At 44.8% G+C, this 27,151-nt stretch overlaps 2 protein-coding genes across 3 annotated transcripts; one reads left to right on the plus strand and one right to left on the minus strand.

Moving 5' to 3' along the window:
- The first annotated feature begins 157 nt into the window (after positions 1–157).
- On the plus strand, positions 158–7,730 carry prkar2ab (protein kinase, cAMP-dependent, regulatory, type II, alpha, B). Its single transcript, XM_054784121.1, has 10 exons — positions 158–447; positions 526–561; positions 631–770; positions 2,311–2,417; positions 2,499–2,652; positions 2,718–2,819; positions 5,041–5,115; positions 5,184–5,249; positions 5,320–5,458; positions 6,937–7,730. Exons 1-10 carry the CDS (start codon positions 195–197, stop codon positions 7,059–7,061), a joined length of 1,197 nt encoding a protein of 398 aa, XP_054640096.1. The 5' UTR covers positions 158–194; the 3' UTR covers positions 7,062–7,730.
- si:ch1073-335m2.2 (msx2-interacting protein) lies at positions 7,253–25,612 on the minus strand. Of its 2 annotated transcripts, XM_054784119.1 has the most exons (15): positions 25,323–25,612; positions 23,650–23,964; positions 19,245–19,718; positions 18,968–19,122; positions 18,650–18,850; positions 17,548–17,699; positions 17,347–17,472; positions 17,142–17,255; positions 16,942–17,055; positions 16,719–16,819; positions 9,416–16,604; positions 9,209–9,277; positions 8,946–9,140; positions 8,704–8,862; positions 7,253–8,225 (listed from the first exon to the last, which is right to left on the minus strand). In XM_054784119.1, exons 1-15 carry the CDS (start codon positions 25,403–25,405, stop codon positions 8,094–8,096), a joined length of 9,579 nt encoding a protein of 3,192 aa, XP_054640094.1. In that variant the 5' UTR covers positions 25,406–25,612; the 3' UTR covers positions 7,253–8,093. The 2 variants fall into 2 exon arrangements, with proteins under 2 accessions (XP_054640094.1, XP_054640095.1); XM_054784120.1 differs by lacking the exons at positions 23,650–23,964; positions 25,323–25,612 and adding an exon at positions 22,125–23,646.
- Positions 25,613–27,151: the final 1,539 nt, after the last annotated feature.

Here is a 27,151-nt window from a genome sequence, read left to right on the forward strand (position 1 = left end):
GCCTACGAGGCATGGGTCGGGTATGATGGGGGAAAGCGTGGGTCGATACTTTCCAACAGGCTGTGCTAGATAAAGCAATCAATAAAGCCGCTGCCAAGTGTGCGCACGTCCAACAGATGCTGACAGCAAAAGGGCAAAGCACGGGACTGGTAATGTTTTTTGGGGGAGCGTTCAGCGAGCTCTGAAGGCGAAGGATGAGTACCGCCGAGATCCCGGCCGGCCTGAAGGAGCTGCTGCACAGGTACACGGTGGAGGTGCTTCGCCACAGGCCCGCAAACTTGGTGGAATTTGCCGTGCAGCATTTCACGCAGGTCCTGGAGAGCCAGAGGCACCAGAAGCCAGGCGACAAGAAGCGTGGCGGCAAAGCGGCTCGGAAGGGGGTCACTTTTGCGACTGATGAGAAAGCCCTGGAGGACAAAGAAGGCAAAGAAGAGGAGGAGCCTGTTAGTGAGTACTGTATTATTATCCAGTCTTATCACCCTGCACTTAGCACAGGTGTAATTATCATGAAACGTGTCTTTGCAGAGTCCACCACTGGCAAATACAACCGCAGAGTTTCAGGTGTGCAACAATCAACCTTATTAATATTTCGCCCTGTTTGAACACTTCTCGTGAACCCGTGCCATGCAGTTTGTGCAGAGGCCTACGACCCCGACGAGGATCAGGACGACGACTCTGAGCCTCGGATCGTGCATCCTAAAACGGACGGGCAGCGTCGCAGGCTTCAGGACGCATGCAGGGACATTTTACTCTTTAAAACGCTGGAGCAGGTGTGTGAAAATAGAAATGCGGTAGCACTCACAGGACACTGCATTAGGTACACCTGCATCAACCGGTCATACGGGCTACTACGGCAGGTCGAAGTGCAAAAACACACAATAAGCATACGGAGAGCACACGTGGGACGTGCTGATTTTTGAGTTTGTTTGTCATGTCAAACAAACTCTACGGGCGCTTACGTTTTTTTTTTCAGGTTGCAAGACACACTTACGCACTTCGTACGTCTTCATGGATCGCCCGTACGGCCAACTGGTGTCAGGTTTGGGGAAAAATGTCAAATTTGCCCATACGCACGCTCGCGTACCGTGGTACGCAGATCGATAATGAAATAGATACTTACGCTGCCTCAACATACTTCAGGGTTTAAAATAAATCAATAAATTACTACGATGTCTTTTATTCTATATGCTATGCATTCAATTACTGAACATCCATCCATCCATCCATCCATCTTCTTCCGCTTATCCAAGGTCGGGTCGCGGGGCATCAGCCTAAGCAGCGAAAACCAGACTTCCCCCTCCCCAGCTACTTCGTCCAGCTCCTCCCGGTGGTTCCCGAGGCGTTCCCAGGCCATTTGAAAGACATAGTCTCTCCAACGTGTCCTGGGTCTTCCCCGAGGCCTCCTACCGGTCGGGCTTTCCCAGGGAGGCCTCCGGGAGGCATCCTGACCAGATGCCCGGAGTGACCTCATCTGGCTCCTCCCAGTGCGGAGGAGCAGCGGTTGTACTCCGAGTTTCTCCCGGATGACAGTGCTTCTCACCTTATCTCTAAGGGAGAGCCCAGCCGCTCATTTCGGCCACTTGTACCCGCGACCTTGTCCTTTCGTACCTATGGACAATTTAGAGTCTATATATATTAGTTTTAATACTTTTATTTTAGTAGATAATTTATTGTATTATTACTTTTAGTATTTAGTATGCTTTTTAAATTATTTATTATTTTTATTTATTTATATTTTGTATTTTTATTATACTTATTAAAAATAGATAATTTCTTAAATTCATATTTATATATTTATTTGTTTTCCAAAGTATTATTGTCTGCTAAGTATTTACATCATTTTGTATTTTATGTCGACCATATCAATGACCTTTTATTTGTCGAATGGGGCGGGGCGTCTTTTAGCCGGAAATTACACCAGAAAATGGCAAAAGGCTTTTTTTTTTTTTTTTTTTTGTACATTTCTGACAAACGTTACCTGTTTTCACTCCGTACTCATTCAACATTCTAAATAGATACTGGATGTGGATGTTCTTATACGACAAGTTACCAGGAAGGTGCAAAAGATTGCATTTCCTCAAAATTGTTTATTCAAATCAGGGATATGAATCCATAAAATATAAAAATGATATCATTTTCACGTAAAAGATGCCACTTAACAACTACAAATGCACTTTAACTCCAAATATGGTCGGGACATAAATCATTTTGGCCTTAAAATGCAGCTATAATAATCATTTGGTATAAGAATCTTGTGTTGGAGCTCATGAGGTGTACCTAATGTTGTGTCCTTCACGCTGCGTCCTGCAGGAGCAGTTCTCTGAGGTTTTGGACGCCATGTTCGAGGTGCAGGTCAAAGCTCAAGAGCACATCATCGACCAGGGAGATGATGGAGACAATTTCTACATCATAGAGAAGTCAGTATTCTTTTTATCAAATTAAAAACAACGATAAATAAAGTAAAATGCTTCTAATGTGTGTGCGCGCTTCCTCGGCAGGGGTGTTTACGATATATTGGTGGAGAAGGAGGGAGTGAGCGTGCGCGTGGGAAAGTATGACAACAAGGGCAGTTTTGGCGAGCTGGCTCTCATGTACAACACGCCGCGAGCCGCCACCATCGTGGCGACGGAGGCTGGCGCCCTGTGGGGCCTGGTGGGTGACCTGCACGCGCCGTATGCAAGGGCGCCCTGAACGTGACTTCCTGTCTGCTCTTTCAGGACAGAGCCACCTTCCACAGGCTGATTGTGAAGAACAACGCCAAGAAGAGGAGGATGTACGAGGCCTTCGTTGAATGCGTTCCTCTTCTCAAGTGTCTGGAGGTTTCAGTTCTTGACATAGACTATGTATCACACACGCACCATATCTTTTTTTTCTAATTCTATACCAGTAACGTTCTGCTTCTCAAGGCCGATCATCGACTTTTTAAATTTCAGATTTATTTGTGCACACGTGGAGGTGAGAAGGACTGGAACAAATTAGGATTAGACCAACTGTACCTGTTGATTTGTCCTAATCCAATATCATGACATCACTACTATCAGGAGAACCAGAGTATAGAGGGGAAGGGAGCTACCTGGCGTGGCCCGGCAAGGTGCACTGTACTCGGGCACACGCTCCGAGCAGCTGGTGTGACCCCATGGAGGTCTCTGAAAAACCTTTTGCACTGTTCAAACACCGCCGCGCTGGCGTTTCAGGTGGCTGATATATGCTCGATGGGGTTTTTGTTCCCCTCAGTGCTGAGCATTTGGTACAACGTCCGTCCTCTTAAAGCGAGGGGAGGTTACGACAGGCCGTTAACGTCACAGGCAGGAGAAAAAATAAGCGCTTGATTTGCTCACCCGCACACGACGTGTAATCTCGCCTCATTACGGCATTTTTTTTTTTTAATTATTGGTTATCTGAGCTATTTTTCACGTTATCTGATTTAGCGTTGTAACGTCATAATTCCCTGATATCGGCCCAATGCTTATCGGCTCGTTCATTATTGTGCACGCCACTCCTGATTTTTCCGTTTTTGCTGTTTTTTTCCCACTTTTCTTTTGAAATTCTATTTTTAGAAAGTGCCGCGGGCCGAATAAAAAAAAAAAATCAGCTGTGGGCTGCAAATGGCCCCGGGGCCACACATTGGACACCCCGGGTCTCGTGGTGGGGATGAAAAGAGCGGCCAATATCAGCAGGCGTGTCTCCTCGCTCTGAGCTTTTTATGATTTTCATTTTCACTTCCCCGGTGATGGCTTTCCTTTTCTTTGGCGCACAGCCACTTGGGAATGCACAACATTTATTGACCAGAAATGACATTTTTCATCAATTAATGTTCTGAGCAGCCGGTGTGCCGCTACGGAGGTCAGGAGAACCGGAGTAGAGAGCAGGAGCAGACACCTGCTGTGGCCCAGCAGGGTGCACTGTATTCGGGCACACGCTCCGAGCAGCCGGTGTGACGCCACGGAGGTCTCTGGCAAACCTTTTCCACACAAACAACTTCTCAACATCTGCCGCTGTTTGTTATACTCTTTTTACATCTTTAGGAATATGTGAGTCAGGTCCCTAATCCAATGAAAGATCCGTCCAATAAAAAAGTCAATCTAATAAAGGATAAAATTGGAAAAAATGTGCGTGCTAAATACTTTTAGGGTAGGGCTAATCATTTGCCATGTTTATAGATCCATTTTTGGTGTGATTTAGAATATCTGACATTTTTAACAAACTCTCTTCAGCGCAATAGTCATTTATCGACGGTCCCTAGTATAAACAACCAGCGGTTAGAGCAGCACATCCCGTGCGAGCAGTGGCGGAGCCAGAAATGTTTCATTGGGGTGGCCAAGGTGAGACCATGACCCACATAGGGGTGGCAATAAGTTGATACCTGAACTGTCTAGATGGCCAGTGGGGGTGGCCACCACGTAGCTCCGCCACTGCGTGCGAGCTCACCACACCATGACGCAGCAGTCCGGGCACAGCGAGAGGGAACAATCACCGTAGCTACGGAGCCGAGCGTGAAACTAATAACTTCAGCACGGTACACCTCGGACACGTCTGCATGGTGGAGTTGCGATTTCTTCTTCTTGCGGGTGGCGGGAGTCCAGTGCCAACCAGCTTGAGGCGCACCTGCCGTGTCGGAGTGTGGCCCAGAGTTACGAATGTGATACGGCAACCGGATCGGCCCAATCTCGTGGCAGAAGCCGATCTTCAAAATACAGCGGATCGGAACGGGACATCCCTAATTTACATCCCTACTTATTATAGACGTAAACCTACTACTATCTGTGATTAAATGTGATTAATTATGAGTTAACTGTGGACAAAATGTGATGAATTGCTTTAAATATTTAAATCGATTGACAGCCCTATAAAATACAAACATTTGTTACCTGCAATATTGTATGTTAACCAAGTCATATGCAAACTGGGGCGTTTGCAAACCGAGGTTTGACTATTTTGAAACCAGTTTTCAATCCGAATAAATATAAATGCAAACTGTGGTTCTTGTTGAAATGTAAAAGAATTGCAAAGACGTATTTGTCCCACCCCCCACCCCCCCAGCTCTCAGAGAGGATGAAGATCGTGGACGTGTTGGGAGCACGAAGCTTCAAAGATGGAGAGCGCATCATAGCGCAGGTAAGACGCGAGTCTTCACGCCAACTTGGAAATGGACGCGGCGTGTCACGTCTTTGTGGTGTCGGCAGGGAGACACGGCCGACTGTTTCTTCATCGTGGAGTCGGGGCAAGTGAGGGTCACGATCGAAAGCAAAGTAAATCTCCTCTTACACTTTGCAGCCGTGTGTGTGGTCGTGTGTAATGTGTGTGTGTGTGTGTGTGCAGGCGAAGGCGGGCCAGCAGGACCACGCAGAGGTGGAGGTGGCTCGTTGTTCCCGAGGACAGTATTTTGGGGAGTTGGCTCTGGTCACCAACAAACCTCGTGCAGCTTCAGTCTACGCGGTTGGACTAACCAAATGTTTAGGTGATTTAAAATACTCCAAAATACAAACGTTCCCTTTGGAAATGATGTCAAGTGAATTAATCTGTTCCAGTGTCAAACTGTCCCCATCATGAGACCTTTATTACCTGCACTGGCGCTGTTTGAACCAATATTTATCCAACACTATACTCATGAATTACAACACAAGAGCCGTGTCCACACAAATCAAAGATCGTCTATACAACAGGAGTGCCCTGTTGTTTTTAAGGACATGCTGCAAAAAAAAAAAAAATGTTGGGCAAAGATCCTTTATATTAAGAGAATCACACTGTTTTTAAGACCGTAATGCGAAATTGCTCGTCAAAGATCCTCTTTATAAGGAGCACTTTGCTGTTTGTAAAGGGCTACTGCAAAATGGTAGTCATAGATCCTTCGTATGACAGAAGCACACTTGTTTTGAAGGACGTAATGCAAAAAGGCTAGTCAAAGATCCTCAAAATTAGAGGAGAAAACTGCACTTTTTGGGGGGGAATTTTGCCCATCCCCCTTATTCCACATATAAATCCTGCTATTAAAACATCAAGGTTTTATATCCATGCTGTCACCATCTAGTAACAGGCACATTCAGCGTTAACTTTGCCAAACTCAAACACAAAAACAGCAGCAGCAGTGGCGGCAGGTCCAATATGTAGCGTTACCTTTCGCTAGTGGCCTGAGGCACTGAGAGCGAGTGTGTGGTGAAGCTAGTTGCAGCTAGCCGGTGTGGCGAGGTGTCACTACGCAAGTAACGTAGTTCTTTGGCATAACAATGTTAATGACAATGTCGCTGTAGCTTGGTTAATATGCAGGTCACATTATGTAAAAACGAAAGTTTTGGGTGCTTTTTGGGGGTTTTTTCCAGAAGGCTTTATAGGCGTGTCCCATTATGTGCATTCTTAGCTGCCTCTTTTGAGCTGTTTTCATATCTTTAGAATGTACAGAAAAGAGAAAGATGTGTGTTCATGTCTCAAATGAGGTTTGTAGATGACGGGCAACATTCCAGAAAAAGTGCAGGGTTTTTTTTTCTTTAAGAAGCGACTGCAAAAACACTAGTCAAAGATCCTCTATATGAGAGTTCTATGTTTGTCAGGTGGTACTGCAAAAATGCCGGTCAAAGAACCTCTATATAAACAGGAACGCTCTGTTGCTTTTAAACTACTGCAAAAACACAAGTCAAAGATCCTCTATGACAGGAGTGCTGTGGTGTTTTTAAGGTCCTACTGTAAAAACACTTGTCAAAGATCCTCTATATGACAGGAGCGCTCTACTGCAAAAACGCTAGTCAAAGATCCTCTATATGACAGGCACTGTGGTGTTTTTAAGGACCAACTGCAAAAACACTAGTCAAAAATCCTCTACAGGATCTTGTCAGAACTGTGGTGTTTTTAAGGCGCTACTGTAAAAACGCTAGTCAAAGATCCTCTATACGACAGGAAAAATACACCACACTGAAAAAACTCGTTGCTCTGATTGTGTTTCAGTGATTGACATCCAGGCGTTTGAGCGGCTGCTGGGTCCGTGTAAGGAGATCATGAAGAGGAACATTTCTCAATACGAGGAGCAGCGTGTGGCTTTGTTTGGGTCCAGTATGGATTTGAAACACTAGCACTCTAAAACTCCATGTTTCATGTCAAAATCACATGACTTAGTTCCTAAAAGCTGGCTGTTTTATATAAATTGGCCAGGGTATAAACCATTTAGGCTTAAGTGTATTTTGTTGACAGTAAATTCCATTAGAATTACAGACTGGCTGAAATAAAAGATTTCGGCTTGTGTGCCACATTCAATAATAAAAGCATTTGAGCTAAATATGCCAAGTTTGCTGTAGATTTTTTTTTTTATTTGAGTTACAAAATATGAAGTGCCATCAGCAGACTCCACAGGAGAGTTTGCTAACCTTCTTGTGTTACAAGTATTTACACCCAAGAACAAAACAAACAAAGCAAGAAGTGAAGAATATCCATCTGTATCCACACTTTCTGGTACAATCCCAGACTTCAAGTCTCTGCCAGGTTTTCCAAGTTCCATTATCAAAGTTTAAATATTTAAAATATTTACAAAGTCCTGTATTCCAAAACCGTCCCAAAGCAAACTGTAGCATGGTCAATGAAAATGTAGGAGCCAGATGTGTAAACTGTTTCAGTAGTGTGGAAAACAAAACCAACCAAGCTGGTGGAATTAAAATGTGGTCCTCTGCAGGGTCTCTGTTTATTCCTCCATCTCCTCCGAAAGAAAGCGGTCTGTACATTTTTAAAATTACGTAATGAAATTGTCTTTTCTTTCCATCCTCCTCTTATGGAAACAACAAAAATCAATAAAAAGACCATCCAGGCAGTCAGTCATTCTTCCTCATCAAGAATCCTGATGTTTTTTTTTTCTTGAGAGTAAACTCCAATAAATAGAAATACAGCAGAAATGGTCAAAAACAAAAAAAAATGATTCTGGTTTGGTCCATCCCTGAGTTCTTTTGAGAAGGACAAAAAACACCAGATAGAAATGACAAAAGGGAGGAAAAGGAGGAGGAGGAAGAAGAAAAAGTGATATATTCCTCTGGTTTCCTGAGGCTCATGTGTGAACATCCATCCAGGAGAGAGTCCCTCCACCCCATCCCCACCCCCATCCCCCTTCACAGTGACGATTACACGGACGTGATGACGATCATGAGGTGAGGAGATATACTGGAGATCCTGTTGAGAAGGTCGGGGGCCAACTGAGATAAGTGGCTCTCGGAAAATTCACATGGGGGGAAGATTTGGAGCACGTACGCCGGCTGGGGGGAAAACAACAAAGACAAATCAGTCACTAAAATGTATATATAACAACACATTTATTACAAGTAACAACCACAAGAAATAGAGCTAGCATTGATGGATTTTTACAATACATTGGTATTTATCGACCTAAATTACAAAGCGGATGGGAGTGGAGAGGCTTTATGTTGCACAACAGAGCATTGATAGCGTGGATGAGTTCCTTGTGTACAGCAGGTAACACATGACTTCCACACCAACAGCTCAGCAGCAACATTTTAAGGCGCATGCAGAGATAGATAAAGCTGGTGGATGCTAACCACTCATACACTTCAAATGGAGTTAATAAAAAGTACATCACGATGTTTGACCTGGCGCTAATTATAAGACCCTGGTGGTTAATTTGGCACCCGGCGCCTATGGGAAACTTTGCAGTGAACAGCATAAAAGTGTTAATACGGAGCTTTTCTGCTAACAAAACAAACAAGGCTTCTTCACCTGATTGGAACCTGGATTGGGGATGTTAATGATACCAGCAGCCAACTTTGCCTGCAGGTAGTTGATGAAGGCGGCCTTAAGAGCTTGAGTCTGGTTCAGAACGTCGTCTTGATCCCGTCCACACGGCAGTGCCAGCAAAAGGCAGAAGTCGCACTCCCCCTGCAGCGACACAAATCCATCGGAAGAATAAAAACGACAGGAAAAGACGAGTCGGACCTCGCGGCGAGCCGGTTGCTGCGTACCGTCATTCTTCTGGCGACGCTCTCCAGTTGCGAGGCCTCCAGCCTCATTCTCTGGACGATTCTGAGCAAGGCGCCGCCTTCCTGGTGGGGTAGGGACCGATGAGCCAAAGCTTTGTTGCCGCACACAAAGTGCAACTGGACTGCCGCCGTGTCGTTTTTCAGTGCGAGGAGACCTTGCCACACGATGGGGTATTTCTGCAGAGACAAGCATGCGTATGTTAAAACAACAACTTACCCAAAAATATATTTTTCTAATGTCCTACCGTGAGCAACTGCACCATGTTAACAGGCTGTGCAATCTTCCCATCCGGTTTAGCCTGGAGGTCAGCGCCCTATGGATACGTGGGGAAAGCAACATGTCAAAAATGCAAAAATGACACTTCCACTACCCTGCAAAAAGCACAGCACTAACATTAGCTACAGTTAGCTTAGCAAACAACCAAAGAAAAGTGGAATTGCAGTCAACTCACCATGGTTGGAGTGACATTCAGCGGGGGCTGACCGTGTCCAACATGAGTGGCATCAGGCATCTGAGAATGGATGCTTCTTGGGTTTGAGTACATCCCAGCGTAATCCGGGAAGGCGCCACTTGGTCCCGGTGGCATGAGTGGAACTCTCTGAGGAGATGCCATTGCAGGCCCAGGGTGCCGGATGGCCATTATTCCATCTTTCGCAAGAGGGGAGTGGGGCCTTTTCGCCTCCAGAGGCTTGGCTAGATCTTTCTCAGACACGCCTTTAGGTAGAACATGTGCCCTTGGAGACAGCGACATGGGTAAGCTGGATGGTGCAGAGGTGGGAGGATGAGTCTCCTGAAGGTGCGCTGAATGAGGGTCTGTGGAAGTGCGCTCTCCTTGCTGGTGCAAGAGTGCGCGCATCTCCCTCTGCGCTATATACGCTTCCATTGACACGTTGCTACGAAAACCCCCTCGAGCATCCGACTGCATCGTCTCTGGTTTTAACTGTGTGGCGGCCTGTCGTCCCTGCTGGTGGAAGCGTCTCGATTCTTCAGGGTCTACATCATGAGGCCTTAAAGAACCCGGGTTCACCTTGAGAACCTTCTCTCTGCCAACAGTCTGAGGCGACGGTGGGCGTTGCTGCATGGAACCGGACCAGGGAGATGTGAGAGAATCACTGTGCATCCCATAGCTCACTACAGAGAGAGGCGGAGTATTGACTCGAACGTCTCCCTGAACAAGATGCCCCACTGGAATGGACTGCGTAGCACGGTGAGGAGACATACGGCCTAAGCCTCCAGGCACGCTGTGAGGTGGCATGATGACAGACTGCTCTGGGTGATGCACGCCTGTGATAAACTGCTGCATGGCGGGATGGCCAGTGGGCAACATTACTGGAATGCTTTTAGGCGATGACGAGCCAATGGGGGAGGGGACCTTGGTAAACGGAGAGTGTGGATGACCTGACTTGCGTGGGGATCGTGGTTCCTGTTTGATCCCACTAAGATGCGAAGGAGGTCGATCTCCAGCAGTGGTAACAAAGCCTACATGGTTTCCAGGGGGGGAGGGCAAATGGGGGCTTATTGCAGGACTTATAGCAGAGGTCCACGGTGCCTTAGCGCCATCTGCACTATGTGGATCTCCGCAGTCGATTTTCTTAGGATGTTTTGACGACAGGTAATCTTGATGGTACATTGGGCTGATGACTTGATTACTAACCCCCTGTGTGAGACGCTTCACTACTCCTTGAGGTCCAGAGTGATAGGAAGGCTCCATTTTTTCCAAACTAGCGCCTTCTTGTTTAATGGCAGACTGTGTCTTACCAGGATACCCGTGATCTGCCTGCATAGACCCCTTCTGAGCATGACTATACATTTCCTGTTTAATTTGGGGCATTGATACCAGCTGCTGAGATTCCATGTCACCTGGTGTCGCTTGTGGAATCTGACTTATTTTTGCACTTATCCGTTGTGGTCCCTCGGTTTTTTGTCCCGAGTGGCTCAGTACCACCACTCCTTCGGACGTATTCACCCGAAGGCCTGGGCAAGATCCTGTACCATGAGTGGAACTCTCGACAATAAAGCGTGTGATACTTCCCCCTTCATCACCAATAATCGGCCCATGGTATGAGCCAATATCGTCTTTGCTGGGCCTATAATTGGGTTTGGGTAGGCTCATGTCTGCACCCTGGTTCCCAATATTTAGGTTGACTTTGTCTTCATGCTCAGGAGGGTTGCATACTCGACTAATGACAGAGGTTGCAGTGGAAGCAATGACTGAGATCACAGACTTGGTCTCAGGAGACGGCAGTGGAGCTGGTGGTCGTACGGACTGAGAAAGCATTCTGCCATCGGGTAGTGGTGACTTACTAGGCATAACTGCTACTGGAGTATTACGTTCGGGAAGATTCTGATCTTGGGCCGTGGGCAGATTCGCAGGAACGTAACTACTGCCTGGCAGAGGAATATTTTTGTGTTTCAAAAGAATTTGCCTTAGATCGCTTGTGCCGCGATCAATATCCATGTTTTCAGAGTCAGGTGAAGGTTGGCTTTCCCTGGGTGCTGGAGGCAAGGCTTGTAAAGCTGGAACCCCAGTATCTACAGACTGGTGGAACCAATCTGGTGGAGAAACAGGAGCTCTGCTGTTTTGAATGGGTCTAATATTTGGTCTGTTTGCTAATGGTGACAGGGAAGAAGGGGATTTGCAGTCGGGTGGCATCTGTTGGGGCTTTGCACACGCTGGACTGTTGGACAGGGGGTAAGAAGATTTGAGATGTTGAACCTTCTCTTCAGTGGATGACTCTGTCTCGATTTTGGCATCTGCAGACTTGAAAGGTGAAGGCTCTTCCGGCTTCCATGTAGTGGGAGTAATAACTGCAGCAGCAGCTGAAGATGGAATAATGTCTGGGACAATCTTTACACCAGACACTGTGCTTTGAGCTACAACAGTTTGTGTCTCTTCATTTAATGGAGGATCTTCTTTTGAATCCTTCCGCACTTGCTTTTGGCCTTTAGGGCGTTTGGGTGTTTTAGGTCTTCCCTTAGTGGCCTTTTTGGGTGTGGCTGGTAAGAGAGGCTCCTCCTGGATGGCAACAGTATTCATTTCAGACGCCTCTTCCTTGGCTGGCTGAATAGAGTCTTGTATCTCTGGTTCTGAACCTACATCAACGCCTATAGGTGTTGCTTGAGTTAAAGAGACAGCTGCATCCTCAGCAGTGATGGAGTCAATAGCAGCAATGAGTTCTGTCTCACTGGCTGGATTAGGTTTTTCTTCCTCCGAGTAACCTTTTAAGTCTGTGAGCGGGCCGGTTGACGTTTGAGGTTCTGTTGGAAAAGCTGGATCTGTGAGCTTGGCAATGTTCTCCACAGCCTGCTCCAATTCCATTTCATGTGAACTCAGACTTTTTGATGTTTCCAGATGTTGCTTTTTTTCCACAGAAGCGTCATTTTCATCAATGTTCCCCCCTCTGCTGGTGCACTTGGAAACATGATCTTTCACCTCTTTGACATTTAGCCTGATTTTAAGGTTTTTGAGAACAGGAGACTTTGGGGTCCTGGGTAACTTGCCTTTGCCTTTACCTATCTTTTCTGAGGTGCTTTTTTCGTCTAATACGAGGGAGTCTTCCTCTTTTCCATTGGCTTTACCTTCACAGGTCTTTTCATTGATTACCTCTTTGTCTTTGACCATTTCTCTTTTGTGTTTGTCTTTCTCCTCTTTCTTTTGGTCCACTTTAGGTGGTGGCTCTTCTTTAGATGTACATGAGTCTAGCAAATCCAAAGCACGGTCATTTGTGCCATCCATTTCTTGATCGATGCACTCGGTCAACATTGATCTTTCTCCTTTCCTTGTTGGACCACATACCTGAGCTGCAGACAGCTGACCTGATGAACCTTTAGTGGCACCGGGGGAGGATTTCCCCTTGAAAATTTTAGGGATCTTCTCAAAACTCTCAGCTTCATTTGATTCTATGTCTTTGGTTTCCGTTTTCATTTTGTCTGTTTTAACTGTTGAAGAATCCTCACCTTGCCTACGATTCTTTGGAGGTCGGCCCCGTTTAGTTGCAGGAGCTGGAGCAGGTGAATCGTGTTCAATATTGTGTTGCTGTGTTGGCTCTTTGTCTGTGGCACGTTTTCTTGCCGCACGTGGGGACTCTTGAACATCCTTTACAGCACGACAGGGGATATCATCTTCAACGGGGGTCGCATACACAGATCTCACATTCCGACGTCTTGCTCTGCCTGATGATATGCTCTGCTCTGAAACATCGGCATCTGATCCATGTACAGGAGATTTGCTTGTAGATTTAGATTCTGCTCTTGGAGAGGATCCACGTTTCAGCTTCTCTTTGTCAATGCGCTCACTCTTGCGTGTTGCTTGTTTTTCAGGCGCAGATGCACAAACAGCTACAGGTGGAGGAGCTTCAGCCAGGGATTGTTTACACTTTTTATTTTTCATTTCTTTTGATTTATACTCCTTATGGGCAGAAGGGTTTGACTCACTGTTTGATTCATCGACAGGCATTTGAATAACTTTTACAATTTTTTCTTCTTCAGGCTCTGAAGCGGTGTTATATACATCTTTTTTGACTAAATCCAAGTCCTCTTCATGACTTGGTCGTGTCGGACTTGTGGCACGAGACACTTGTGGCTGTACTGCCTCAAGTTTAAGATCTGGTTCTGAACTACTGGCAAACTCATGAGAATTGCTATGTTCTTCTGCTTCAGCTTTGGCATCTTCTGTAACCTCATCCAGCTTAATTTCAGATGGAGAAAGTTCACAACTATCCTTTAAATGACTGAATTCTTGTTTGACAGGTGGAGCTTCCAAATGAGGGATCTCAGGGGTCTCTGTTGGCGGATAATCCACAGGTTCAAGTTTAATTTCTTTTTCCTGTTTAATGAAATGTGCAGTAGGCGGTGGCTCAATGGGTAACTGACATGTCTCTTCTGTAGGAGGAAAGTCTTTCAGTACTGACTGGGAGATAGGGGGTGTTGCACGGGGTTCAGGCACCAACTCTTCAGCTGGACTGATGGGCTTAATTTCTGGCTCGGTGATAGATTCTTTAGTTTCAGGTGATTGTGGTTCTTCAGGAGGATCTCTTTCAACTTTAATTTCATCTGTTGGCAAGTTTTCTTTAGTTTCTGGCACCTGGGTTTTATTCTTCTGTTGTAGTCTTGTGAACTCCAAAAAACGACTATGGAAAAGGACCACGGGGCCCGACTCGAGTTCACCGTCTCCAGTTACCTGCTGGCTATTTTGTTGGTTATGAACAGACTCAGATTCTTCATATTTTCGCTCCAGATGCTGAAGACGTCTAGAGTCCAACTCAAAAACCGGACTGTGAAGGAAGCGGGAGGCAAATAGCTCCCTTCGTTCTTGTTCCTCTGGTTTTGGCTCCTCTTTCCTATCATCAAGTTTGTCCTCAGACCCACTTCGGATCTTTTTCTTTTTCATGTACCAGGATGGTGTAGGCCGTGGTGTTGATTCTATCTTCTCTGTATCCTTCCGGTTGCGGAAACTTGCAAAGTCAGAGTCGTAGTCTAAGAAAGACCAGTTATCTTCTCTGGAAGATGACAGGGATTTTGCACGTTCAAGCAGAGCCTTAGTATCAGGTGTAATGGTATGGTCAAGTGCAAAGGAGTAGAATTTATTTCTTTCTAGATGTGCTGTTTTAGGGTCTGAAAACCTCTCACCCCTTGGTCTCTCTGAAAAAGAATTTGATGTTGATGCCATAGGAGAACGCGGTTTGGCTTCTCGATCCTCTTCAGAGTCTGATCTTACTTCACCTGGCTCTATATCGTGCCAAAGGCCATATTCCAAACGTTTGCGGTTGTGGACATTTTTATTTAGACTTCTGGAGAAGTTTAGGTCAGGAAGCAAATCTTGCTTCACTCTGTTCTCCCATCTCTTTTGTTGTTCCTCTTCTGCACTAAGTAAAAGAGTGTTGGATTTGTCTTTGTGTGCATTATGTGTCCTTTTCACAAGCAGCTCCAAACCTGGGTTATGTTTTTCATTTCTGGCTGTCTCTTTCTGAGAATGATCAAACCCCTCGTCTGTGTGGTGAGAAAATTGGTGCCCTGGAGAAGAAGTGTGGTTCCATTCAGGATCTTCACTTTTCTGTCTAAAGCTCCTGTAAACACGCTCCCTCTTGATTCCTGAATCAGCGTCAAATGGGTCTAGTTTCTTAAGTTTGTGAGATGGAAAATTATCCGTGACATCCTCAGGTGGTTTGCCAACCTCATGCACAAGACTACGGTGTTCCAAATCCTCACTTTCATTTTCTTGAGGACTGCCTGGTTTGTCACGTTTGCCAAGTTTGTCCGACTCTCGATGTTGCTGCTGGTGCAACCGTCTATTTTGCTCCATTTGTTTACGGTAACTCTGAGACAAGTCAATGTCAACGTGCTCTTCCTTATGTTTAGCGCTTTTGGGGGTTTCAGCAGCCTGGCCACTAAATTTGAAAATGGCACTGTGTTCATGTTCTCTCGTAGTGCCTTGGTCTGCATTTCCCTCGTGTGACATCCTTCGAAATGAAGTGTGACCAGGAAAGCGTTTGGACACTGAAGGGTCCAACAATCCCTCAGATTTCTCTCTTGGTCCTCTAATGTCCTCTTGAGCATCCTTCTGAGTTCCACTTTTGTCCATTTTGAATCTTGAATCTCTGCGTTGGGCATCTTTGTGTTTATCAGAGTCAATTTCCTTATCATATGCTGCAGCAGCACTAAGGTCTTGGGATTGATTACAATCGTCTTCGTCAAGCCTGCTTCGTTTTTGATTAATTGTCCTTCCACTTGAATCAGCAAAACGTCTTTTTCTTGCAGCAAGGCGATCTGAATCCACTGCCTCTTTCCCCTCATTTCCTGTCTCAGATTTGAGCTGTTTCTTTACTCGACTTTTTCCATCCATATCAGGATTATCAACTTTACCCGTTTCAGATCTTTCACTTTTCAGGGAGTCATGGTGAGCAGCTGAGAATTGACAGTCATTGTCCACCTTATATTTCTGCCTCTCATGGGTGTCGTGTTCTGATCCCTTTCCTCTTCCCGTTGCTGCTTCAGGAGCAGTATCAAGCTCCGTGTCTGGTAGTGGATTGGATGGAGATTGCCCCTTTGCTTTCCTTGATTTGACCCGCTCGGCTTTGTCTTTCTCGCCTTTCTCTTTTCGTTTTGTCCGTTTGGTTTTCTCGGAGCCCACCGCTCTTTCTGGTTGACTGCTCTTTTCACTCTTGTCACTCTTTGAGGGAAGTTCCAGCAAGCTTGTCTTTTCAGACTTTTCAAAGTGTGGCGGTGAGAGTGAGCTCACACTTCCGCTTCTCTCAGATGACTGGCTATAAACCCGTCGCTCCGATTCTCTGGGAGCACGTTCAGACGGTGATGGCGACACTGTTGGGGTAATAGGTCGCCGTGGATGAGAGGGGCTCCATCTGTTACGGTCCGCTTCAAAACGTTCCCGCTCTCTTTGAATATATGTATATTTTCGAATGTCTTGCTCAAAAGGATCTCTGTAATCCCTGTAATCCCGTGGATCTTCATGGTAACGTGGGTCAAAATGATCCCCTTGAAAATGTTCCAACTCAGGGAAACGGTCCCTGCTGCGGGCAGCATACTCTCTCCGGGCATCTTCTGTATAAAGGCCCGATGTGCGTAAATTGTCGTAGTAAGCCCTCTCCGCTGTAAATTCATGGTAAGGGGGCCTGCGATCCTCCCTGTTGCATGGACAGGGGATAGAAGGAAGAGGAATTCACATGTTAGCCAACCAATTTGGAAGGCAATGGATTCCGGTTGAAATTCTTCAACTTTGAACAATGTAGTCAATTTACCGTCGTTCCGGGGGAATTTCATAAAAGTCTCTGATGTCTTGACCAGATGCCTGCATAGATCTGTAAAATGCCACCTGACTCTCTTGACTTGCAAAGTCCACCTACAAAAATAAAATGATCAATGATGAAATGTGATAATGTCACGTATTTTGCTTAAGACACAAAATTAAAGGTTTGTTTTTTTGGTGTTTTTTTAAACGCCAAATTCAACAAAATTCTTCACCTTAATTTTGCTGCCTCCAATCTTCCAGCCTTTGGTCTCTCTCACAGCTGTCTGAGCAAAATCTGTGTTGTTGTAGAAGATGAGGGCCATCCCTTTCATTCGGTCTAACAAAACCTTTAAACAAAAGCATCACAGCTGCTTAGTGCCGTTCGAGTAATAACAAAATTTTTACCAGGTAAAACAACTTAGCAACCCCTTACCTTAACAACATGCCCGTAGCGACAGAAATGCCGTGTGAGGTATTGCTCTGTGATATTGGTTGCCAACCCATCAAGCCAAACACATGTTGTGGGCATACTTTTCCCGAAACCAAGCTTTTAAGAAAATGACATGGCAAATTAGTCAAAAAGAACACAGTTGACTGAACAACACAAAATATTTAACTGTTTTGTTGGTAAACGCTACCTTTAGTCTGTTACTGCCAAGATACTCGCCGTCCATCTTCTTAATGGCTTTGCACACACTGGCAATATCAGAATACTGCACAAACGCATACTGTGGAACTCCATTGACTTTCTTGATGTCAATGTCCTTGAGCAGAATAGAGCAAACATTTACAGACCAAACACAAACGCACAGCAAACAAATGCTCAGATGTCATCTTACCACAATTTCTCCAAAGCGCTGGAAAATATCAAGAAGTTGCTGATAACTGGTTGTCTTCTCGAGATTGCCAATAAACAACGTCCTAGTGGCTTTTGGGTGGAATTCATCTATCCTGCCATCCAAGGGCCGGAACTCATTTTCACTCTCAGTTTCTAAGAGCAACATTATATAGTTAGTATTCCATACATGTAGCTCAGCCCAGAAAATTAACCTATGATATTACTAATCTCGCGTTTTTGGACATTGACATGCATTGATATCATCCGAGCCATACCACACAAAAAGTATTATTGTAAGGAAAAAAACAACGGGTCTTATATTTGGGTCTACAGATTTATACATATAGGCCAACAGTTGTCCCTCGTTTATTGTGGTTAATTGGTTCCAAACATGACCGCTATAAGTAAAGTAGGATTCAATATTAATAAATAGAATATTTTCATAGTTGGAGCATTGAAAATCTGTTTGATTTTCTAAATACAATATTTACGATTATTAAGAGCCCTGTAAACATGAAACAACACCCCTATAGTAACCTTACACTCCTATTATTCTTTGTTTACACCATATTGCTCAACTGTAAGGCACAGGCTACGGGATCACTGCGGGGAAACAAGGGTCGGCAAGAGACAGTTAGCCTCCCATTTATTTACTATATTCTAAAGTTACGAAAGGATTTAAAACAGAGTGGGGAAGGACAAAGATGGCAAAAACGTACCACTTGCACACTGAATGGGAGAACTTCTTTTCATTCTATCGTGTCAGACATGCCATGGCTGACTTCACGCAGTGTGATGGTAACCTAATGTCATGTCTCAATAATGGAACATCACTGACGCCTAGTGGCCAGAATTCTACATATACCTTTGTCTTTCAACCTGTTTTGACTAATAACATGCCATAGTCAACCACAAAACAGCGATCACTTTTTAATTCATTTTTGTAAAAAGCGCAATAGGGCGGCGGAGCGATAAACTGCTATATTGCGAGGGATGACCGTATACCAGTTGTGGCTGGGGGCATCTTTTATTCAGGTCAAATGATTACATATTCGGGTCAAATTATTACAAGAGTTGTCATTCGTAGAGATGTTACAACTTACCAGGACCATTCCACGCTGTGACTTCAATCAGCATGCCAAAGAACAGTTTTCCCTTGGAAACGGTAAGTGCTTTCTCTTGATCCTCTTGTTGTCTGAAGAACACCAAACCATAGCGGTCCTCTGACGCTCCATGGATTTGCACTGAAGTCACTTTACCATGTTTCTTGAATTCATGGAAGAGTCCGTCTTTTAAACTTGTGTCTGAAGAGAAAGCGGCAGCTTAGTCATATAATACAAAAAAACTGGCCTACAGCTAATCCTACTATGACAATGGTATACATCTCTTCTCACATTAACATGAGCAGCATAAGGGCTCACCTGTCGAACGCACTGGTAGGTTTTGCACTTTAATCCCAAAGCTTCTGCGTGGCTCGTCCGAGTCGAGCACCATTGATGACTGAGGTGGTGCGTGTGCAGCTGACGACTGAACAGAACGTGCTCGAGACCCATCGCTCGAACTGCTGTTGGAATCACTGTAGTCAAAAGAGTAAATGGTCACACAAAGAAAATGAAACATTTTCCTCAATACGTTAGTGGTATCATCAGGCAGTGGGATTTAATAATGAAAAGTACAATACCAACAAAAATATCTCACCTGCCGCTGCCTGTACTACTAGCACTGCTCACGGAATCCGAGCTTGATGATCTGCTGCGGGATTGAGATCGTGGGCCTCTGCCAGGGGACAGAGGAGCTCTTTTCGGGGAATGAGCACTTTTGGAGGTCTGTCCTGTCCGTTGGGGCGAAGGGTGTCGAGACTGAGAGGAATGGGATGATCGGCTCCGGCGGTGATGGTACGTCCTGTCAACACGTCGTCCTCTGTCATCTCTGTAGAGGTCGCGGCGCGACGCACTCGCGAGAGAGAAGGGGTCTCGAATTCTAGAGTCAAAATGAGGGTCTGACGCCTCAAAGCTCCCCCCGATGGCACTGCTCCCCGGACCGGCAGCGGCAAACAAAGAACGCTCCCTGTAATAGTCTGCGTTGTAGTGGCGCTGCCTGTCGAAAGTGCCACTGCGCTCGTGGTGTCCATATGGGCTGTGGTCATATGCACGCTCACGGCTTTCTGAGCTACTGTGGAATGACAAGAGGATAGAGAAGGGCGCGTGTTAGCAGGATTCGTGTGCAGAATGGCTTTCTGCAAAGAGTGACTCTCTAATGAAAACAGTACAGTCGCAAATGTAGTTCTTTAATCTGCATAACGAAAAATCCTGTATGTTTCAGATGAGATCATTTGACACGCATGTTACTTGTTGGACAGCGACGACATTACATAAGCTTAAGAAAAAGACCAGTAGTCTGTAAAATACACAGTTGCAGCCAATTTCTTGGGCTCTTATTTCTGACAGAAAAGGCTGCGGCTGTCGCATTTATGACATACTGTACTTCAAAAAGCAGCAAAAATGTTACGTTTTATTCAGTATTCGTAATTTAACTTTTACTGAAAAGGAATCAAAACAATGATTGGTCAGCCCAGATAATGTATTCCATGTGAGATTAACTTTGAAACAATCAAATCACATATAATACTAACAAGGTGTCCATATACTCTCTTTAGAATTCTAATTGTATTACAAAAGCAAGTGAATTGACAAGTCTGTGAACGTTATTACAAATTGAGTCACTGAAGTTTTTGCCTCATTTAATACACCACTATCTGGGCACACAACGCACATCAGGAGTCAGTAATCGCTGATGCAAGATATCTTCAATGTATCTATAACCCCAAGAAAAAAATCCAGGGGTGTGAACAAAGTGGCCACGAAGTTGAGCAATCACTTTCAATATCAGCAGTTGCTTTTTTAATACATTTTTAAATTTTGTGGACACCCTGTGGTGATCAAGTAAGCTCCTGATCAAAACTTTAAAGACCAGGTGAAAAATTGCAAGAATGTACAGTTTTCAGTGTTGGATCTTAAGTAGGTTCGAAGTAGAGCTTCAAAATGTAAAAAGAAGAAATGTGAGTGAGACAAAAATTTTTTTTTTTGCAATTTATTGCAAACGAGCATTAAAGTGAAACAGGCTGTTAATCAGTTGATCAAAAGTTTAAGTCCACAGCCTTTAAAAGTCAAAATCTTGGCAAAAATGTGGATTCAGTGTCATTTTCTGTCAGGTATTCACATTGTCATGATCTCTTGATGGCAAAGGCAAAAAGGCTTTCTCTCTTTGAACGTGTTGGAATTGTTGAGCTGCATGAGCAAGGCCTCTCGCAGCGTGCCATTGCTGCCGAGGTTGGATGCCGTAAGACAGTCATTTGAAACTTCTTCAAAGATCCTGAAGCTCACAGAACAAAAAAGTCAAGTGGTAGACCCAAACAAATGTTACTGGCCTTGAGTCAGAGGATCCCATGGGCTGTCCGTCAAGACATAAAGGTTGTTACTGGTGCTGAGTGCAGTCCAATAACCATCAGACTCCTCCTACTAGGGAAGGCTTTAAAGAAGAAAAAAGGTTTTCAAAGGCTTGTCTCCTTTGACACCACAAAATTGCCTGTTTGGAATTTGCAGGAGAGCACCAAACACGGGACATACAGTATAGAGGTGGAAGAAAGTTTTATTCTCTGATGAGAAAAATGTAGCCTTGACAGTCCTGATGGCTTCCAACGTTACCAGCATGACAAGGAGATCCCAGCTGAGCTGTGTACCACACGGCATAGTGGAGGGGGCGCCATCATGATCCTTCAATGGAACAATGAAGCTTCAGGTTGTGCAGGGGCGTCAAACGGCAGTTGGCTACTGGAGATGTTTCAAGGGGCATCCCTCATGACTGAAGGCCCTCATCTGTGTGGTAATGACTGGCTTTTTCAACAGGACAACGCTGCACTTCACAAAGGACTTCTTCCAGAGGAATAAGCTCACTCTTTTGGACCATCCTGCGTGTTCCCCTTATCTAAATCCAACTGAGGACATTTGGGGATGGATCGCAAGGGAAGTCTACAAAAATGGACATCAGTTCCAGACAGTGGATGCCCTCTGTGAAGCCATCTTCACCACCTGGAGCAACATTCCCACTTGCCTCCTGGAAAAACTGGCATCAAGCATGCCCAAACCCATTTTTCAGCTGATTAACAAAAATGGTGGCGCTACTCATTACCGACTCCTTTTTTCAACATTTTATTTCTATTTTAGGAGGGTTTGGGCATTTTTTTTTTTAGCTATGGTCCTAAACTTTTGATCAACTGATGAACAGCCTACTTCACTTTAATGTTTGTTTGCAATAAATTGCTTTCTCAATTTTTTTCCTCCTCACTCGCATTTCTTCTTTTTGCATTCTGAAAAAAGATGCTCTACCGAGAACCTCCTTAAGATCCAGTAGTGTGACATGTAAATTCTAGCGATTTTTCAATTGGTCTTAAAATCTTTATCAAGAGTGTATACAAGCATTTTCCTAACAGGTGCAACACTAACATTTAGCTAAAAGTGATGCAATATAAGAAACACTATTGGTGATAAGTATACAGACAGAGGACATAGAAATACCAACCTGTTGTGAAAGAAGTTACTGAAACTAATCCAAATAAAATCTAGGTGGTCGGAATGCGAGAGCCGGAATGAAAAAGCAACCAGGAAAAATCTTGTAAATTCTAAATGTGCCAAAAAACGGTTCTCTTCAATCATGTAATCTTCAATTATTGTGGAGTACACGGCCAGCAGATAATCCACTGTTAGGCTACTGAATTCTCTTCACTGGGTTGGGGCGGGGGGGAAGAAAATAATTACAGAAATGAACTGCTTAATGGATTTCTGAGGATGTAGAGCAGGAAAATAAAACAAAAGAAAACATAAAGCTCTTAAAAAAAATAAGATGATGAACCTCAGGATGATGCGGCTAAACAGTAACGACGCTAAAAAATATATATATTTATCCAAATGGACCATCCAAGCAAAAAGGTAGTTTCCATAAATTTTGCTTGAAAAGTTATTAAAAATATATTCCTGGGATCATTCATAGAAAAAAAAAAAAAAAAAAAAAAAGGTAGACACTTTGTAGGCAATTTACTTTAAAATCCCATTTGCTGGTTATGACATAAATCCACACTCCATGGATCGTATCCGATCTTGATTTTTTTTTGGCTATTACTTTGGAAAAGTTGCCTTCGGATGTCAGTACATTTTAGGGGCTGCTCCAGAAACCTCACACCGCGACATCCACACATAAGTAATCCAAATGAAAGGCAGCTACACCTATCCATACTAGGAATGGAGTATATCCAACATACATCCAGGAGGGCATGTCCCAATCATGCCGTCTTCTTGTGTCTTCATGGCCATCACTCCAAACAAGAATAGCTCCATAAAACTTCCAGGGCTGGTTGTTGGGATCCTCAGTGCTCCTGTCAAGTCTTCTTGGTAGAGCGTCTGTATTATTATATTACTCATGCTAAAATTAGGGTCAAATAAAAAAATAAAAAAAAAGTCGCTAAATATGATGGTGTGTAACGCTTAAGTTCCTGATCCAGAACAGCCTGTATCCATGGATGCAAAAATAGGTTGTGGGGGTGGGAAAAAAAAGTAATCCAGCTATCAACAGATGCCGAGATGGACAAAAGGATAACCAGATGCTGGTAGTCCTGAAAAGATTACAATAGAATACCCAATACCTGTGTATCCGTCATGGTGGAGATTTACTTCCAGTTTCCAAAGTCAAAATAAAAAAAGTTAGATCCCATGTTCTGGAGGAAAAAATGGGTTTAAAGATCCAAAAGCTCCCGGGGGTAATTTCCAACAAAATAAATCCAGAACGTACCAGGATATTCCTCTCTCGGCTGGTAATATCCGTAAAGACCTTGAATTAATGTAACCGTAAGAAATCATAATGGTGTGGTTAATCTGTTTAATCCCATGGGCATGACAAGTCAATTATGATGACAAGTGGAACGATCCCTAGATTACCTTTGTGTGACCCCCATGAGGTATACATCCCTCCGGAATAAACCCAACTATGTGATGAGGTGTTACACCTATCTCATACAGAGATTTCCACCGATTGGGAGACCATGTCCACTTACCCATCTATTCTCCGTTCATAACGTCCCTCTCTGGTGTGCAGGGACACAGGTGGGCCAAACACCGGTCCAACTGTGCCCCTAGAGAATCCCGTAACGTCTCGACTGCTCGAGGGGGAGCTGTCGTCAAGGCCCCGAACGGCACTTGGGACTGACCCGGGTTCGTTGTAGTCAGTCCGAAGGTCCCTGTCTCCCATCTTGTTGACGGCATTGTGAGCCTTCTGAGCACTTTTGATATCCACAAAATCCACAAAGGCTGCCACGCCACCCTCGGAGCCCCGTTTCCGCAGGACCTTAACGCTCTCCACACGTCCATACCTGGGAGAATGGATGAAATCAAATACAATTTACATTATAAGCTTAAGAAAAGGAACAATGGCGTCCGTTAAATACGCGTTATTGGCAATCTCAGTCATTTTCTTAGCCTCTTATTTCCGACAGAAAAAGGCTGTGGCAGACACATTTACAACATTATGTACTTCAAAAAGCTGTGATAATTTGAAGTTTTATTCAGTCACAGATGTATTTTCTCATACTGTAATTTCAGGCTGCTCAGTCTTTTTGGTACGGGTAGCGTTCAAGGCTGTTCAACAGCGCGCTATGGTATAGTTTACAAGTTTTTGGTGAAATCTGAGTTAGTAAAAACAGCTAAATATGAAATAACGTATTCAACCCTGCAGACAGCATTTTGTTCTGGAATATTTCAAGAGTTTTGTCACGCAATGAGCCCAATCATGTCCTTACTTATGTTTTTACTGCGCAACCGGATGACATGATTTGGAAATACGCAGACTGAACCAAAATCTGCAAAAAGTACTCAGCTCTTTAAAAAAAATAATATAATATTTTTGTCTTAAACATATCTTAAATATGCAGTATGATGCTTATTCACTTATGAGCCCACAATGACTCTAAATTAAAATGACATGTGCTTTAATTCTACCAATAGTGTGGTAAAACACATCATGTTGCGGTAGCTTCTGCTTCGTGCTGATAATGTTTGTTTGTGTTGCAGACGCTGTTCGTTAACGAGTTCCTCAAGTGGCCCTTGACTTTCCCAAGATTGTCCAACCTTAAGAATATAAGACAATGCTGTGTAGCTCTCCTCGTTTTAGTGCATAAAAGGCTTAGAATGGAGAACTTTGATAAATGTGCGGTTAACAGCTCGGTAATATTTGACGATGGGCCCAGTTTGCTCGCTCTTCTGTCGTAGATTTGAATGTTTCTCACGCAAGACAATGGTTGAAGAATGTGACGACTAAATCAATTACGGTGCATTGCAACATAATGTTATGTGAATTGTTGGCCATTTAAGGCTTGCAATGGTTTGTGTGGCGGCGATAAGGAAAACGTCCCGACTTGACACAAAATGGTTGGCTGGGTGCTAGCTTTGGCGGCTAGCGACTCGCCTCTTGGCATTAGCAAAAAAAAAAAGTTGACTAATTCGGCAAATCTCGTCAACGGTAGCGTCGGTTGAGTCTTCTTTGGGCGACGCGGTGTTTTCAACGGCGATGTTGTGTAGTCAAACAAAAAAAATACACTCCTTCGCTTCGTTAAAACTTTACACACGCTAACGTTAGCAGCGTTAGCTTTCATGCTCGGCTAGCCGCGGACAGCTAGGTGTTGTATATGGCGCGCTACTCCGCCAACACAGAAGCCCCTCTTGCGTAACCTACCGTTTAAAATGCTCCACGATTTTCTCCTCTCGGACGTGTTCGGGTAAATTCCCCACCCAAAGGTGTCTGGTTTCCCGAACCATCTTGAGCTATTCTTTCCCCCTTTACACACATATGCTCCGACACGTTTTCTAATCCCAGCTGGCCGGAGGTCCGTCGGAACAAAATGAACGACGATGTATTCCGAGGAGACGCGGGCCTGCTCGCCCGCTGCTAGCGTAGTTGTGGTTTAGCTGTAGTGTAGCTTTAGCAGCTGCGTCCTCCACACAGGCACGGGCGCGCGCGTCGCAGGTGCGAGCGGGGCGCGCGTTCACTGAATGCGCGCGCCACTTAGGGGGAGGGAAGACTTGATTTCACCAACTGTTGTTGAGTTGAACTAGTAGTAGTACAGCAGTAGGTCGGGTTACTCTGAGACTGCGTTCACACTTGTGGTGCGGTACTCTGACCTCGACCAAAAAAATCATAGACAAAATTGGTCTTTTTAACATTTCATAACAGATCAATTTCAATAGTCAAAATAATCAAAAACTCAAGTGATTCAAAGAATCGCCTCAAAGAATCACTTGAGTCAGTGCAAATCAATTACCGTATTGGCCTGAATATAAGACCACACTGAATATAAGGTTGGCACGTATAAACCTCCAGTCCTTGAAAAAATAAAGTCTTATAATTTGCTCAATATGGTATACGTTTACCAAAATCAAAATGTCTTCATTGTAGAACAACAGGCAAATAGAACCAATGGCAAATAACAAATCACCATCATAATATTCATTCATTCATTTTCTATGCAGCTTGTCCTAACTAGGGTCCCGGAGGGTTGCTAGAGCCTAACCCAGCTGACTAAAAAATGCTGGACGGTGGCCAAGTGGTTCGCATGTTGGCCATACAGTCAGGAGAAGATCTTGGTTCGAATCTCCGTTGGATATCTCTGTGTGGAGTTGGCATGCATGTTCTCCCCGTGCAGTTGTGAGTTTTCTCTGGTACTCCATCCAGCCATCCATTTTTTTTACGCTCTTCCAGGGCTGTGTCGTGGGGGCAGCAGTCTCAGTAGGGAAGTCCAGACTTTCCGGTCTCCATCCACCTCTTCCTGTGAGACGTAATCCCTCCAGCGTGTCCTGACTCTACCCCGAGGCCTTCTCCCGGCTGGGCATGCCCGGAACACTTCACCAGGGAGGCGTCCGGGAGGCATCCGGACTAGATGCCCGAGCCACCTCAGCTGGCTCCTCTCGATATGAAGGAGCAACAGCTCTACTCTGAGCCCCTCCCGGATGACCGAGCTCCTCACCCTATCTCTTAGGGTGAGTCCAGCCACTCTATGAAAGAAACTCATTTCCGCCGCTTGTATCCGCGATCTCGTTCTTTTGGTCACGACCCGAAGCTCATGATCATAGTTGAGTGTGGGAACATAGATCGACCGGTAAATTGAGAGCTTTGCCTTCCGGCTCAGCTCTCTCTTCACCACGACGGACGCTGTGCCAATCCGCCTGTCGACCTCACGCTCCAACCTTCGTTCACTCATGAACAGAGCCCGAGATACTCAAACTCCTCCGCCTGGGGCAAGACCTCACTCCCAACTCCGGTTTCCAGTTAGGTTAACTGGTGATTCTAAATTGTCCATAGGTATGAATGTGAGTGTAAAAAGTTGTTTGTCTATATGTGCCCTGCGATTGGCTGGCGACCAGTCCAGCCTGTAACCCCGCAGACGTTTCAAGCAGGAATGAACCCACACAAACACGGATATTCTCAATACTGCATGTCCACATAAAAACACATTCACCTGTTCCCATGCACATTTTGCCCCAGCCTGATAACGCAACCACAGCTGC

The sequence above is a fragment of the Dunckerocampus dactyliophorus genome, chromosome 8, assembly GCF_027744805.1.
Source record: "Dunckerocampus dactyliophorus isolate RoL2022-P2 chromosome 8, RoL_Ddac_1.1, whole genome shotgun sequence".
NCBI classification, from domain to species: Eukaryota; Metazoa; Chordata; class Actinopteri; order Syngnathiformes; family Syngnathidae; genus Dunckerocampus; species Dunckerocampus dactyliophorus.

Excerpts from the sequence above, each read along its gene's own strand:
- prkar2ab (XM_054784121.1), top strand. The coding sequence starts at position 195 with ATGAGTACCGCCGAGATCCCGGCCGGCCTGAAGGAGCTGCTGCACAGG. Across the intron at positions 2,418-2,498 it reads AATTTCTACATCATAGAGAA|GGGTGTTTACGATATATTGG; the intron begins GTCAGTATTCTT and ends CTTCCTCGGCAG. Across the intron at positions 2,653-2,717 it reads CTGGCGCCCTGTGGGGCCTG|GACAGAGCCACCTTCCACAG; the intron begins GTGGGTGACCTG and ends CTGCTCTTTCAG.
- si:ch1073-335m2.2 (XM_054784119.1), bottom strand. The coding sequence starts at position 25,405 with ATGGTTCGGGAAACCAGACACCTTTGGGTGGGGAATTTACCCGAACAC. Across the intron at positions 18,851-18,967 it reads CCTACCAGTGCGTTCGACAG|ACACAAGTTTAAAAGACGGA; the intron begins GTGAGCCCTTAT and ends CTTTCTCTTCAG. Across the intron at positions 16,605-16,718 it reads GAAATTCCCCCGGAACGACG|GGAGGATCGCAGGCCCCCTT; the intron begins GTAAATTGACTA and ends TCCATGCAACAG.